The sequence below is a fragment of the Terrapene carolina genome, unplaced genomic scaffold, assembly GCF_002925995.2.
Source record: "Terrapene carolina triunguis isolate 2854851 unplaced genomic scaffold, T_m_triunguis-2.0 Scaffold113, whole genome shotgun sequence".
NCBI lineage: Eukaryota > Metazoa > Chordata > Testudines > Emydidae > Terrapene > Terrapene triunguis.
In genome coordinates, this window is record NW_020664464.1 from 20,981,741 (window position 1) to 20,993,886 (window position 12,146).

A 12,146-nucleotide genomic window follows, 5' to 3' on the forward strand; every position below is an offset into this window, starting at 1 on the left:
ATTTCCCATGATTATTTACTGTATGTGTGCCAGTTGATACCTGTCTGATTATATCTGTACACAAAAGACTGATTTAAAATATTGACAATTACAGCCAGTAAGCAAACCGGAAAATCTAAGATAGTAGGAAACGTGGGCTCTAGTTCCATCAGTCAGTATTTTTGAGCCTGGCCCTGCAAGGTACCTAGCACCCTCACTCCCACTGAACTCAGTATCTCAGGATCAGTCTTAATGCCTTATTGTCATCTCCTCCCATTCCAGCCCATTGCTTTTTTTTTTTTTAACCTCCCAGTCTGTTTGCCCGCTCCTTTCTGATATTGTTCCTAAAGAATCAACTCTTCTTTGGAGCCAGCAAGAAGTGAGGTTATAGTATAAATACTGATTTAAAAATCTTTCTTAATCTTCCCTCTGTATTTTTCAGTGTCTTTTTGTCTGTCCTTTCTGTCCTTTAGATTGTAAATTCTTTGGGACAGGATATTTGTGTTTTGACCAGCTCCAGCTTTGTTTGTACTAAACAAATAATAAAGTCTTAAAAAAAAAAAAAAAAAAAAAAAAAAAAGGGGGGGGGGAGGGTTTGCGAGGCAGTCTGTTGCCATATCTTCCATTGTGGCACTTGAGATCAGAAAATTAATGATCCTCATAATCTTGAGAGGTTGGGAACTTCTCCATTAGGGAATGAAAATTTTGCAATGCTCTCTTTAATATATGCCAAAGTCCACCATTGGTATTTTTCCAAGTAAGGCAATGCACTTTTATTTTCTTTAATCTAGGAGAGAGGACTATGTTGTGTTTTGGGCAGACTCTAGTTACTAGAATTCTCATATTTAACCATGTAGCCTCTTATCCTTTAAGCTAAAACCTCAATTTTTTTTTATTCTTGTCAGATGCTTTTGTACTGAGCACTTTTATAAATTTACTACTAATTCCAGTGTCATCAAGAATGTGCTCTTTTAGCCTATTTCACTCTTTCACAGATTAATGCTGGACCAAACTATCTCTAATATTGAACTTCATTTTTCTTGTTTGTGATGATCACATTTTCTGCCTTTTTTTATAGGAAGAACATATCAAAAGGGTATGCAACCAGGTATTTTCCAAGTTTCCAGATTTTGTCCAGCTGAGCAAAGATGCAGCCTTTGAAACAATTTCTGATCCAAAGTACAGTGGGAAAATGAAGGTAAACATATTTGGAAAAAACAGTGTTACATAATTTTGGAGATTATAATATAGATGTGTGAGAAAATCTGTATCTACCATTTATCTAACCACTTTATAACTAATCCTTGTATCTTTTCTGGATCGTGAAAGTTAGAGATATAAAAGATCTAGATCACCCATACCATTCCCTGGCAATGAAGGATTATTCCTGATTAAAACATTTTCTAGTGCTTTGTCCATTCTAGTTCTTTGCAATGGTGCATCCAATACTTCTCTTGGAAGACCCTGTAGTCAGGAAGCTTCCCTCCATCCCAATAGCAGTCTAAATTTTTACTTTTCATTCCATTACTCATAACTATAGTCGCTAGTTATATCTTCATAAAAAATGTCACCACTTCCTAGTGTTCAGTCTTTAAATATAATGGATTTATATCCATTTATGTCTCCTGCCTATTGCCTTCTCTTACCCTAGCTGTACATATTTAGCTCTTAAGACCCTTCCTCATCAGTCAATTTTTCTAGCCTCCTGATTGCCTGAGTTACTCTTTTTTGGAATCTTTCTGAAAATGTATTGCCCAGAACTGAACTGATGTCTTATCAAACTAGAGTCGCATAGAGAAGGACCACTACCACCCTCTCCTTGATGCGCTTGCTTGTGCAATCCAGAAATGCATTGGCCTTTTTGCAGCTATATATACTGCAAAGTCATATTGAATTTGTTTTAACTATCATCCTTAATTCTCTTCAGCATTACTGCTTCCCAGGGTTCTTCTTTTGTTTGTGCATCATTGTTTTCAGATTTTTTTTCCAGATTGCTTACATTTTTCTAAGTTGAATTTCATTTTGTTTTCTATATGTTTCTAATTTCTTTGGGCTTGTTGGGATTTCCATCTCCTTTCATTTTAATATCAACTCTGGAGTTCATTAGCATGCTGATTAATACCTCTTTCAGATGATTAAATCCGTTCTAACACTGATCCTGAGGGTATCCCTCTAGGTATATCTTCCTGATCTGATAATTTTAATTTATTACCTTTTGTTTTTCTTCAGGTAGTGTCACTATGGGTGCTCCATTTCGTGTGTGTGTGTGTGTGTGTGTGTGCGCGCACCCTGTGCATTTGGAGATTTTAGGTAGCAGTGCCTGTTCGACCTGCGCATATGCTCTGCTCAGCCTTGTGCTCTTTACCCTGGGTATATACAGCTGTATGGGCGAACTGCCCTCAGTTCCTTCTCAACCATTTTGCTGGAGATGGAGCCTCAGCAGTGTCAGAGTTGAGCTTTCCTTCACTGTAGTTTCTCTCCCCCCATAATTTCACTTAGCTTAGTTAGTTGTAGTAGTGGTAGTTAATAATAGCTAAAAGTAGTAAAGACCGTTGTCCTTTCTGGTTTTTTCTCATGTTGGGACATTAGATTTTTGGAAGGGTATGCCCATCTCTCACGGTTTTAAATGTTGCCTTTTGTGCCAGAAGTCTATCCTAGTGAGCTACGGGACCATTCCCAGTGCATCCATTTGCATGCTTTGGGGAGTCTCACTTTTGGGGAAAGTGAAATTTTTGTCTGGCGTTAAAATCTAGAACCAGAAAGAACTGGGAGATTAAATTGCACCTCCTCATGATGAAGAGCTCCATCCATTTGGCTTCTCACCCAAGCCACGGAGACATCCCCCGCCCTGCCATACACCTGTCTCTGAGCAAATAGAGCTCCTAAACCATTACCACACAACTCTCCCATAGAGCTTCTAAGAGGAAAACTCAAATATTCTCAAAAAGTCATTAGGGAGCAGACCTCTGGTTCCCCAGGTAGGGAATATACCTCAAAGAAACCCTGTTCGCAAATTGAGGCTGCTACTTCGGTATCTCCCCTCTACCCCCGCCTCCCCCCCAGTTCCTGACTCAGTACCCTCAAAGCTGTAGGTCCTCAGGTACTGTAAGCAGCACTAACCCCAAAGAATGTAAGGGTTCCAGCTCCAGAAGTTCATTAACATTTTCAGGGGATCGAGGCAACAAGGAGAAGAAGACTACCTCTTCTAAGTCAGTACCAATAGAATCACCCAGGCTCTTAGTACCTACCATTGCAACACTGCAGAAGATCTGAGTGTCATCTAGTGGACACACCTTGGAGCACATAAAGCCTGCAGTACTGTCCACTTCCTCTGCCAGAGTCACGGCTGCCACCTCAGTCAGTTCCACTGGAGTTAAATTTTCATGAGATGTCACAGTGAGAGATGCCTGACACCTCTTTGATAGAGACCTCTACTTCTCCAGGTATTCACCTAGTACTGATGGCATCACCATCTTTTTCTACTGATGCTCCACTTCTACAAAGTCATGTTGAAGATGATAGCGATGGGGATTTCTCATTGACTTCTCCAATGTTGCTTCAGGGCTCCACTCCTCACTATCAGACAAGTATTTTTCTGGAGAATTCTAGGAAGATGAAATCAATTTGAGAAAGACACCCTCAAGGTCCATCCTGATGATCTGAGCACTCATGGGTGCCCCCACCTATTCCATATGGACCCCCTCAATGGTTGTACTGGATCCATGAGCAACATACCGCCAACAATTCTCTTGGACCCTTAGCATCACTCATTGCTCATAGAAGTAGAAAATTCCTCCCCACCCCTGCATTCCTCTCCCTCTAGAAGGCCCGAACCACAAGAAGGGACTTTCGAGGAGCAGGAGGTGAGAACAGACAGAGATCACCCTGCTAACCAATATCTCTTCTTCATCCCCAGATGAAGCAGTCATGCCTCCTCCACCATCCCTGGCTGACGACTTCAGACAGTTCCAGGACCTCATTAAAAGCATAGCAGACCCATTACAAATACCACTTGAAGAGATTAAGGCGTCACAACAAAAACTGCTAGATATTCTGCATACAACTTAATCTACCCAAATTGTACTACCTATTAATGAGGCTCTGCTGGATCCTGCAAAAAGTAATCTGGTATAACCCAGCGACAATTCTACCCACAAAATTCTACCCATAAAAGGGCGGATAAGAAATTTTATGTCCAATCTAAAGATTCGGAATTTCTATTTCCTCATCTCTCTCCCAACTCCTCCCTAGTTGTTGAGGCTATAAATGAACGTGGAAGACAGCACTGTGTTAAATCAACGACATACGGCAAAGATCAGAAGTGTCTTGTTTTATTTTGTTGCAGATCATATTCATCTGTGACTCTGCAGTTTAGGATCACCAACTACTGAAATATAATCACAGCTACTACTCAATTCATTTGTTGAGCATTTACCACCAGGGCAGAGGGACCAGTTTTAGGCAATCCATTACAAAGGGTCAGCTTCTTGCCAGAATATCTCTGAAGGCCTCTCTGGATGCCTCTGAAACAGCTGCTCACTCTGTTTCTACAATGGTTGTCATGAGAAGGGGCTCCTGGCTTCAGCTCTCAAGTTTTCCAAGAGAGGCCCAGAATACAGTTGAGGACCTTCCCTTCAACAGCTTAAAATTGTTTGTGAAGAATACCGTCAAGTCTCTACGTATTTTAAAAGATTCCAGGGCCACTCTGCTTTCTCTAGGAATTTACACAACTGCTCATAAAAGAATAGTTAGTAAGTCTCAGACAATGCAGAAATCTTGTCCTGTCTCCAGCTTCTAGAGCCCTTATGAACTCCAGCGAATGAGGCAGATGTTCCAGAAAAAGTCTGTCTGCTGTACAGGCATCGATCTCTCAACCTTCATCATCGAAACACTAATTTTGATGGAGTTGTCAATGTTTCGAGTTCTCTCCCGTACTCCTGACCAGATGCAATGGTTCATCTGCCTTCACTGCTTTGGGAACTGTCTTCCTCACTTCAGACAGGCTATGGACAAGTGTGTTTTGGAGATCATATCAGCAGGATACTTCATCCACTTTACTTCCCTCCCTCCCTTCAATTCCCTCTGTCCCTCTTCAGGCATTTTCCCTCTCACAAGCATCTTCTAGAACAGGAAATAGACTCCTTCCTGAACGTAGGTACTATTGAACCAGTTCCTGTACAACACACAGGAAGGGGTTTTATTCCAGGTACTTACTGGTTTCAGAAAAGAACAGTGGGTAGAGACCGATTCTAGATCGAAACCTCCTAAACAGGCTTATGAAGATACAACAATTCAAAATGGTAACACTTGCAGCAATAATACCATCATTTGACCTAGCGGATTGGTTCTCAGTTCTTGACCTACAAGATGCATATTTCCATGTAGCAGTTCACCCTTCCCACAGAAATTTCCTATGTTTCACTCTGTGTCAAAACTACTTTCAATACGGACTGCTTCTGTTTGGTCTGTCTTCTGCTCACAGAGTGGTTTTGATGGTTCTGTCAGTGATAGCGGCTTACCTTCTCAGAAAAGATATCCTCATGTTCCCATATCTTGACAATTGGTAGTAAAAGGGATGCTCCTACAGTGAGACCTTGTTCTAATCTTCTGAGTGGCCATTGTTATTTCAAAGTCCCCCTTGACCCTGGTGCAAAGATTGGAGTTTATAGAAGTTTATCTTAATGCAGTAGCGGCCAAATCCTACCTTCCTACTCACAGGTTTACAACCCTATCGAATTTAGTCACTACAGTCCAAATCAATCCCCAGACATCAGTCAAAAACTGTCTCCAATTATTGGAACATATGGCAGGTGTTACTTTTGTGATAAGCCACATGAGATTGCACATGCACTGCCTTTATGGGTGGCTTGGAACTGTTTATTCATCAAGCAAACACAGCTTGAACAAACTATTCTCGGCTCCTTCTGTCATGAAGAAGTCCATCAAGTGGTGAAAAGACCCTCACAATATTTGCACAGAAGTCCCCTTTGCTCAACTGTCTCTAATGGTCATGATAACATATGCATCTCTGTTGGGATGGGGAGCACGTCTCAACACTCACGCAACTTACGACAGGTGGTCATCTCGGAAGACTACTCTACACGTCAAGTTCCTGGAACTCAGGGCAGTCAGGAATGCCTGTCTCCAATTTATGCCATTGATCGGGGCAAATATATGAAGATTGTGACCGACAATATATCATGCATGTTTTATATCAACAGTCAAAGGGGAGTGAGATCACCCTTCCTCTGCGCTGAAGCAGTGAGACTCTGGAATTGGTGCATACAAAATCTCAGCAGCTTACCTTCCGGGCATTTAGAACATCACCGCAGATGCCCTCCACAGACACCTCTCTCAAAATCACAAATGGGAGGTAGATCCCATTGTACGCCATCACATATTTAAGTGTTGGGGCATCTCACGGATAGATCTGTTCATCATGGCCAGAAACAGGAAGTGTTTTCAGTTCTGCTTGAGAGGGGGACTGGGTCACCATTTCTTGGGAAATGCCTTTTTCCTTCATTGGATGTTGGATTTGTATGTGTTTCCTCCAACTCCTCTAATATCCAAGGTGTTGATCAAGATAAAGAAGGACAAGGCCAGAGTTATTGTGGTTCTGACCAAGGCAGACATGGTTTCCTTACCTCATCCAATGGCTGCTTGTCAACCAATCACCCTCCAGACCATCCCTCATCTTCTCTCTGAGGTTGCTGGTCAAGTTTTTCACCCCAAGCTCAAAGCATGGCTGATTGATGGTTAACAGGGTTAGAAACAGCCTGTTCTGAGGACATAAGAAGAGTATTTGTTATGTAGTAGAAAGCAGTGTACCCATAATGCTTACTGACAGAAGAGGATGAGATTCAGCCAGTGGTGTGACCTTTCACCTGTGTCATTTTCAGGCCGACTAGTTTGCATCCTGGAACTGAAGAAGATAGGTTTGTCTTTGAGTTCCATTAGGATACATTTGGCAGCCATTATGGCCTTCCATTTCCCAGTGGAGGGCTTTTCGGTGTTTTCATATCTAATGATGATGAGGTGTCTCAAGGGGTTGGGGAATCTCTTTATACAAGTCAAACATCCTGCTCTGTTTTAGGACCTCAGCTTGGTGCTTAGCTGCCTTATGAGACATCCCTTTGAGCCAACGGTGACCTCTTCTCTACTTGACATATCTATGAAAACGGTTTAGTGGTAGACATTACTTATGTTTGAAGACCTGTGGAGATAGGGACTCTGATGGCAAACCCCCACTTCACAGGGACAAGGTCACATTGTGACCACATCCTAAATTCTTACTGAAGATATTGTCTGACTTCCACATTAACTAGTCTATTCCTCTTGTAGTTTTCCCCCCTAAACCACACCTGAATAATAAGGATATGGTAATACATACACTCAGGTGGGCATTAGCCATTTACTTGGACAGGACTAAGCCATTTAGAAAATCTTCCAGGTTGTTCGTGTCTACTGTGGACAGATCTAAGGGATATCCAGTTCCAAACAAAGATTCTCTAGATGGATTTCAGGCTGCATTACCTTTTTGTTATCAGTCTAATGGTCTCAAACCTCCTTCTAGAGTACTAAACCATTCAATGAGATCTCTTTCTGCTTCAGTAGCCTTTCTTAAGAATGTTTCCATTGCTGAGATCTGTGGAGCTTCAACTTGGGGCCTCCATGCACACCTTTTCTGAACGTTATGCAGTAATTCATGACTCAGCTTCTGATGCTGTGTTTGGCTCTACTGTATTGTCTTCGATCTTGTATCCAACTCAGAAGCCCCCCCACTCCTTAGAGTGTGCAGCTCAGCCCTAAGTGAAGTGGAGCACTCAAAGGAGAGGTTATTCTGCCTGTGCAGTAACTGTAGTTCTTCGAGATATGTGTCCCTATGGATGCTCCAGTACCCAATCACCTTCCCCTTTGCTTCGGAGTTCTCTGCTATGGAGCTCTGTGATAGAGAAGAAACTGAGGATGGTTTGCCCGCGCAGTTCTGTATAGCCAGAGCAGAGCATGAGGTGGAGTAGAGTGCATGTGCAGCTGAATGGGCACTATTAACTAAAATCTCCGATCAAAGGCACATGGGGTGCATGTATACCTCAAGTGGAGCATCCATAGCGACACACATCCAGAAAAACTAGTTACTTCACAGGATGAGTAATCTCTCCTTTTACAGTCTTTTAGCTAATTTTCAATTCACATTGGTTGTGTCTACATAGATATGCAGTAGCATAGTAGTACAGTATGTCCTGAACAACATTCATTCTAAAACTTCAGGTTTAAATGTTCCGATGAAATGGAAAGTAGCTTGAAAGAGATCATTACTATATTTTGAATACTATACATAGGATTTATGTAGATTTGTTTGAGGTGCTGGGCAAAAACTAATTCACTCCTTGGCATAAATATTAAGGAGGTCTTGTCTTGTGGTGAGTGTTAATGGAAGAATAGATCCTTGCGGATTAGGTAGCATTCAGATTCCGGCGATTCATGAGCTGTGGTTCTAATATATATTGGGCTTTTCTATTATATGTGAAAGTTGATGTGTAGTGGGTGTAGCTGCTTTTCTCAAGTATGGCTGTGAACCAATGGGATCTACTATAAATGTTTGCTTTTTAGAGTGTCAAAATGAGACAAGGTAATTTTTGCTCTTGCTGAGCTGTCTAAATCTTTTTTGCTCTTTTTAAATCAGGCTTTTCTCCTCCTGTAATTTTTCTAGAATGTTAGTTTGGCATGGCAAGAGAGAAGTGCCTAGTCTCAGTGCTTTTAAGATAGGATAGTACTGTATATTAGAGGGAATGAGGGAAGTAGGTCACACTCTAGGGCTCCTGGAGGCTAGCAATATTAATGATAAAACAATGCAATGACAATAGTCTGGAATGCTAATTCTGGAAGATAATGACTAATAGCAGGGAATCATGCTGCAAGTAGATGCTGTATAATGTTCCCCTCACAGTTCTGCACACCTGATTTGTAACATTTCTTAATCCTGAACCTCTTTTTAGCAGAGACTCCTAATTGTGCCATTATCTGGGGACGGGGGTGATGCCATGGAATTTATTTTCACTTATGAACAAATTCAGGATTTGAAGCCAGGTTTACAGAAGGAAGAGGCTAAAGCATAACCCCATTGTGTTTTCAAGCTCCCTAATTCCCGTTTTTAATATGATGATCTGAGCATCTCAAATGATTGCTAACCTTTTCCCTGAAATAGTTTTATATTGTGGATGAATATTTTGTCACTATACATTTTGGGCAATACTTGAAAAGAAAGTAGTAATATAATAGCCAGTTAAATATAGGTGGTTAGATTATGCAGTGGATTTGTGTGTTAGCTTTCGAGTGTGGAATTTAATTCACACTCACTTAGGATGCAAATAAAAAATTATTCTGTTCTCCTTCTAATCTCTGATATTTCAATCTGACCACATTGCAACATTATCAAACCTGCCATTTATCACACCAGGTGGAATTGAGTTGTGTTGTGATAAGTGTGTGTGAGTAAGCTTACATAAGCTATCTTTCTAGGTGGTCCATTCCTGTAAATCCCTTACTTTCAGGAGTAACAAATCCACTTGCATCCCCAGATAATAGTAGAAGGGAAAGATTATTTATTGAAAATACTGTTTTTTATGGAATGATCCTTAGTTTACTTGACTTTCTCATTCCAGTTTTCCTCAGCTAATGCATCATAACAATAGAAAACCCATTTCAGTGAGAATCTTATTGCTTATTTGCCTGTGAATTGTGTCTTGGTTGGACCATAAGGCATTTTAATATTTAGAAACTGAGTTTAAAAAGTGAAGATCAAATAATGAACTTTTAGCACATCCTATGTTAGTCTTCAGTTTGGAGTCCATACAGTATGAGAAATTTAAGTTTATATTAATATAGCCTGCAATATTGTGTGTACACTTGATTTCATTAATGTGAGTAAAGATGTAAAGAAAGGAGAATTAATTTTTAAAAATATATTGGAATTGTGACATGCTCTGCCCCTCTTTCATTTCAGCAGGAAAACTACTTTTTTTCAAAGTACCAAGAACACTGCATAACACAAAAGAATGAGATCAGGACAAGATGTCTAATTAAAGATTTATAGGTGGGAAAGGACTTGAAAGCTTTTTATTTTGGTTACTAAGAAACTTCAAGCCTTTGAAAATTAGGTTTGCTTTCTAATCCCCTTCAAACTAAGGAGCAGGGCAACGCCATTAAAACTATGATTCTTACGGATATTAAAAGTTCTCATATTATGCTTTTACATTAAAGATCTTAAATTACTAATATTGTAATGAATATGAAATAAAATACATTTGATAAAATGTATAATGTTGCATGAGAAATTTGTGAAAATGAGGACCACAACACTGATTTGAAAGAGAAGTAGCTAGTTTGAAAAGCCATTAAGTTTCTTTTTGAGTAAACAAAACTATTAATAGAGGATCTAATATTCATATAATTTGAATCTCAAAAGACAACACTAGTATACAGGAGTTGGTGACCTTAATTGACCTTATCATTTATTGCAGAGACGAGATAGTGATGTTGGGTTTGAGTTGGTGATGGCCAGCCGATGTTGCCAATATCATCAAAGGAAAACAAATAACCAGAATATTTATTGTGAAAATTTAAAAGAAATTTAAGATCAGAAATCTTTCTATTCAGAAAGTAGGTAACTACTGAAATCAGACTTCCAAAACAAGCAGATATTCTTGTAAACTCACTTTAATGTGAAGAACCTCATTAAAAGATGAGTGGAATATATTATATAAAAAAAATATATATATATATATATATATATATATATATATATACCTATCTCATTGAATTGAATGGGACCCCGAAAGGTCGAGTCTAGCCCCTGCCTTCACTAGCAGGACCAAGTACTGATTTTGCCCCAGATCCCTAAGTGGCCCCCTCAAGGATTGAACTCACAACCCTGGGTTTAGCAGGCCAATTCTCAAACCACTGAGCTATCCCTCCCCCTATTGGTTATTAGTTATTAGTTATTAGTAATAACAAGACTGATACCACTTCTCTGTCTGGCACCTGGTGAAACTTCCATTTATGTTGAAAAAAATGACACTTCTCTGAGAGATGTGGTTCAAATATTCCTTCTTTAAAAGCTGACTGAAGAAATCCTAATTTTAAGATTACTTTCACAGATAGAAAGTCATGAATTCATTACTTTAAGATATAATCAGCTTGAAAAGCTCCTTTGGATCCTTAAATTTAAAGATTTTTTTTTTTATGGTTTCCCATGGAAAATAATTCCTGTGCAAAGTGGAAAATCTGCCCTTCACTTTGACTGGTTCTCTAGGTCAGAAAGTTTGAGTGATTTTTGACTGTTTTAACTTACATTTTTGGCTTCAATTTTTCTTAGGAAAATAAAGCATAATTAATGTGCCCTTTTTTTAAAGTGTATCATAAGGCAAGCTGGGGAGTTGGCTCTATAGGGTACAAGCACGTTTTGGCAGTAGTCTGTTGAAACCTGGTAGTTTTCTTCTCCTCTGCCCATTGGAGGGAAAATATGAAAAACCGTGATCTTGTATTAGTTTTTGCTTTGCTTGACTGCTTCATAGAATTTTTCCTTTGTTTTGTTTTACTGCTACCGTATTAGGCAGTTTTGCTAAAACATGCTTTGAAGAGATCCCAGTAGATTACTGTTATGCAGTCCTCCATCATGCCTGGTTGTTTCTGATGCTAATGATCTGACATCACTGCAGAGACCTGCTTAATGACCGTTTTTCATTTTAACCCACTTAAACGCATGGTTGCAATATCTAATCTTAAAAAAGTATATCGGAGTGTCAGTGGAATGAAACACCTGATTAAATGGAAAATAACTACTTCCTTTCTTAAAGAGACCTCCGGTTTTGTATCGCTTCAGGAAATGCATCTCAGTGTACAACAACATTTCCAAAAGTGTGTAATGCCATCCCTATCCCCATGGAAGAGGGAGATGGGACTATATATAAAAGATTAAAAATGAAGATGCGTGGGCCTTTAATAACATATGTTGGTCTTGTGCGATTGGTTTTATTTACAAGAAGTGAGGGTTCAGCTTTCAAACTCTGAAATTCTGCTGTAGATGATGACAAAATTTAATTGACCTGGATTGTAGAAATTCACTTTATTATCCTTGCAAGTTTAATATTTTAAATGTTGCTATTTCA

The 12,146-nt window shown here is 39.6% G+C and overlaps 1 protein-coding gene across 1 annotated transcript in view; it reads left to right on the forward strand.

Annotated features, from left to right (window-relative positions):
* Positions 1-12,146, forward strand: part of ERCC6L2 (ERCC excision repair 6 like 2) — a 66,113-nt gene that overhangs the window by 35,641 nt on the left and 18,326 nt on the right. The window contains exon 10 of the mRNA XM_024208977.3: positions 1,058-1,177. Within this exon, the coding sequence (XP_024064745.2) occupies positions 1,058-1,177 (120 nt within the window). The remainder of the gene's footprint in view (positions 1-1,057; positions 1,178-12,146) is intronic.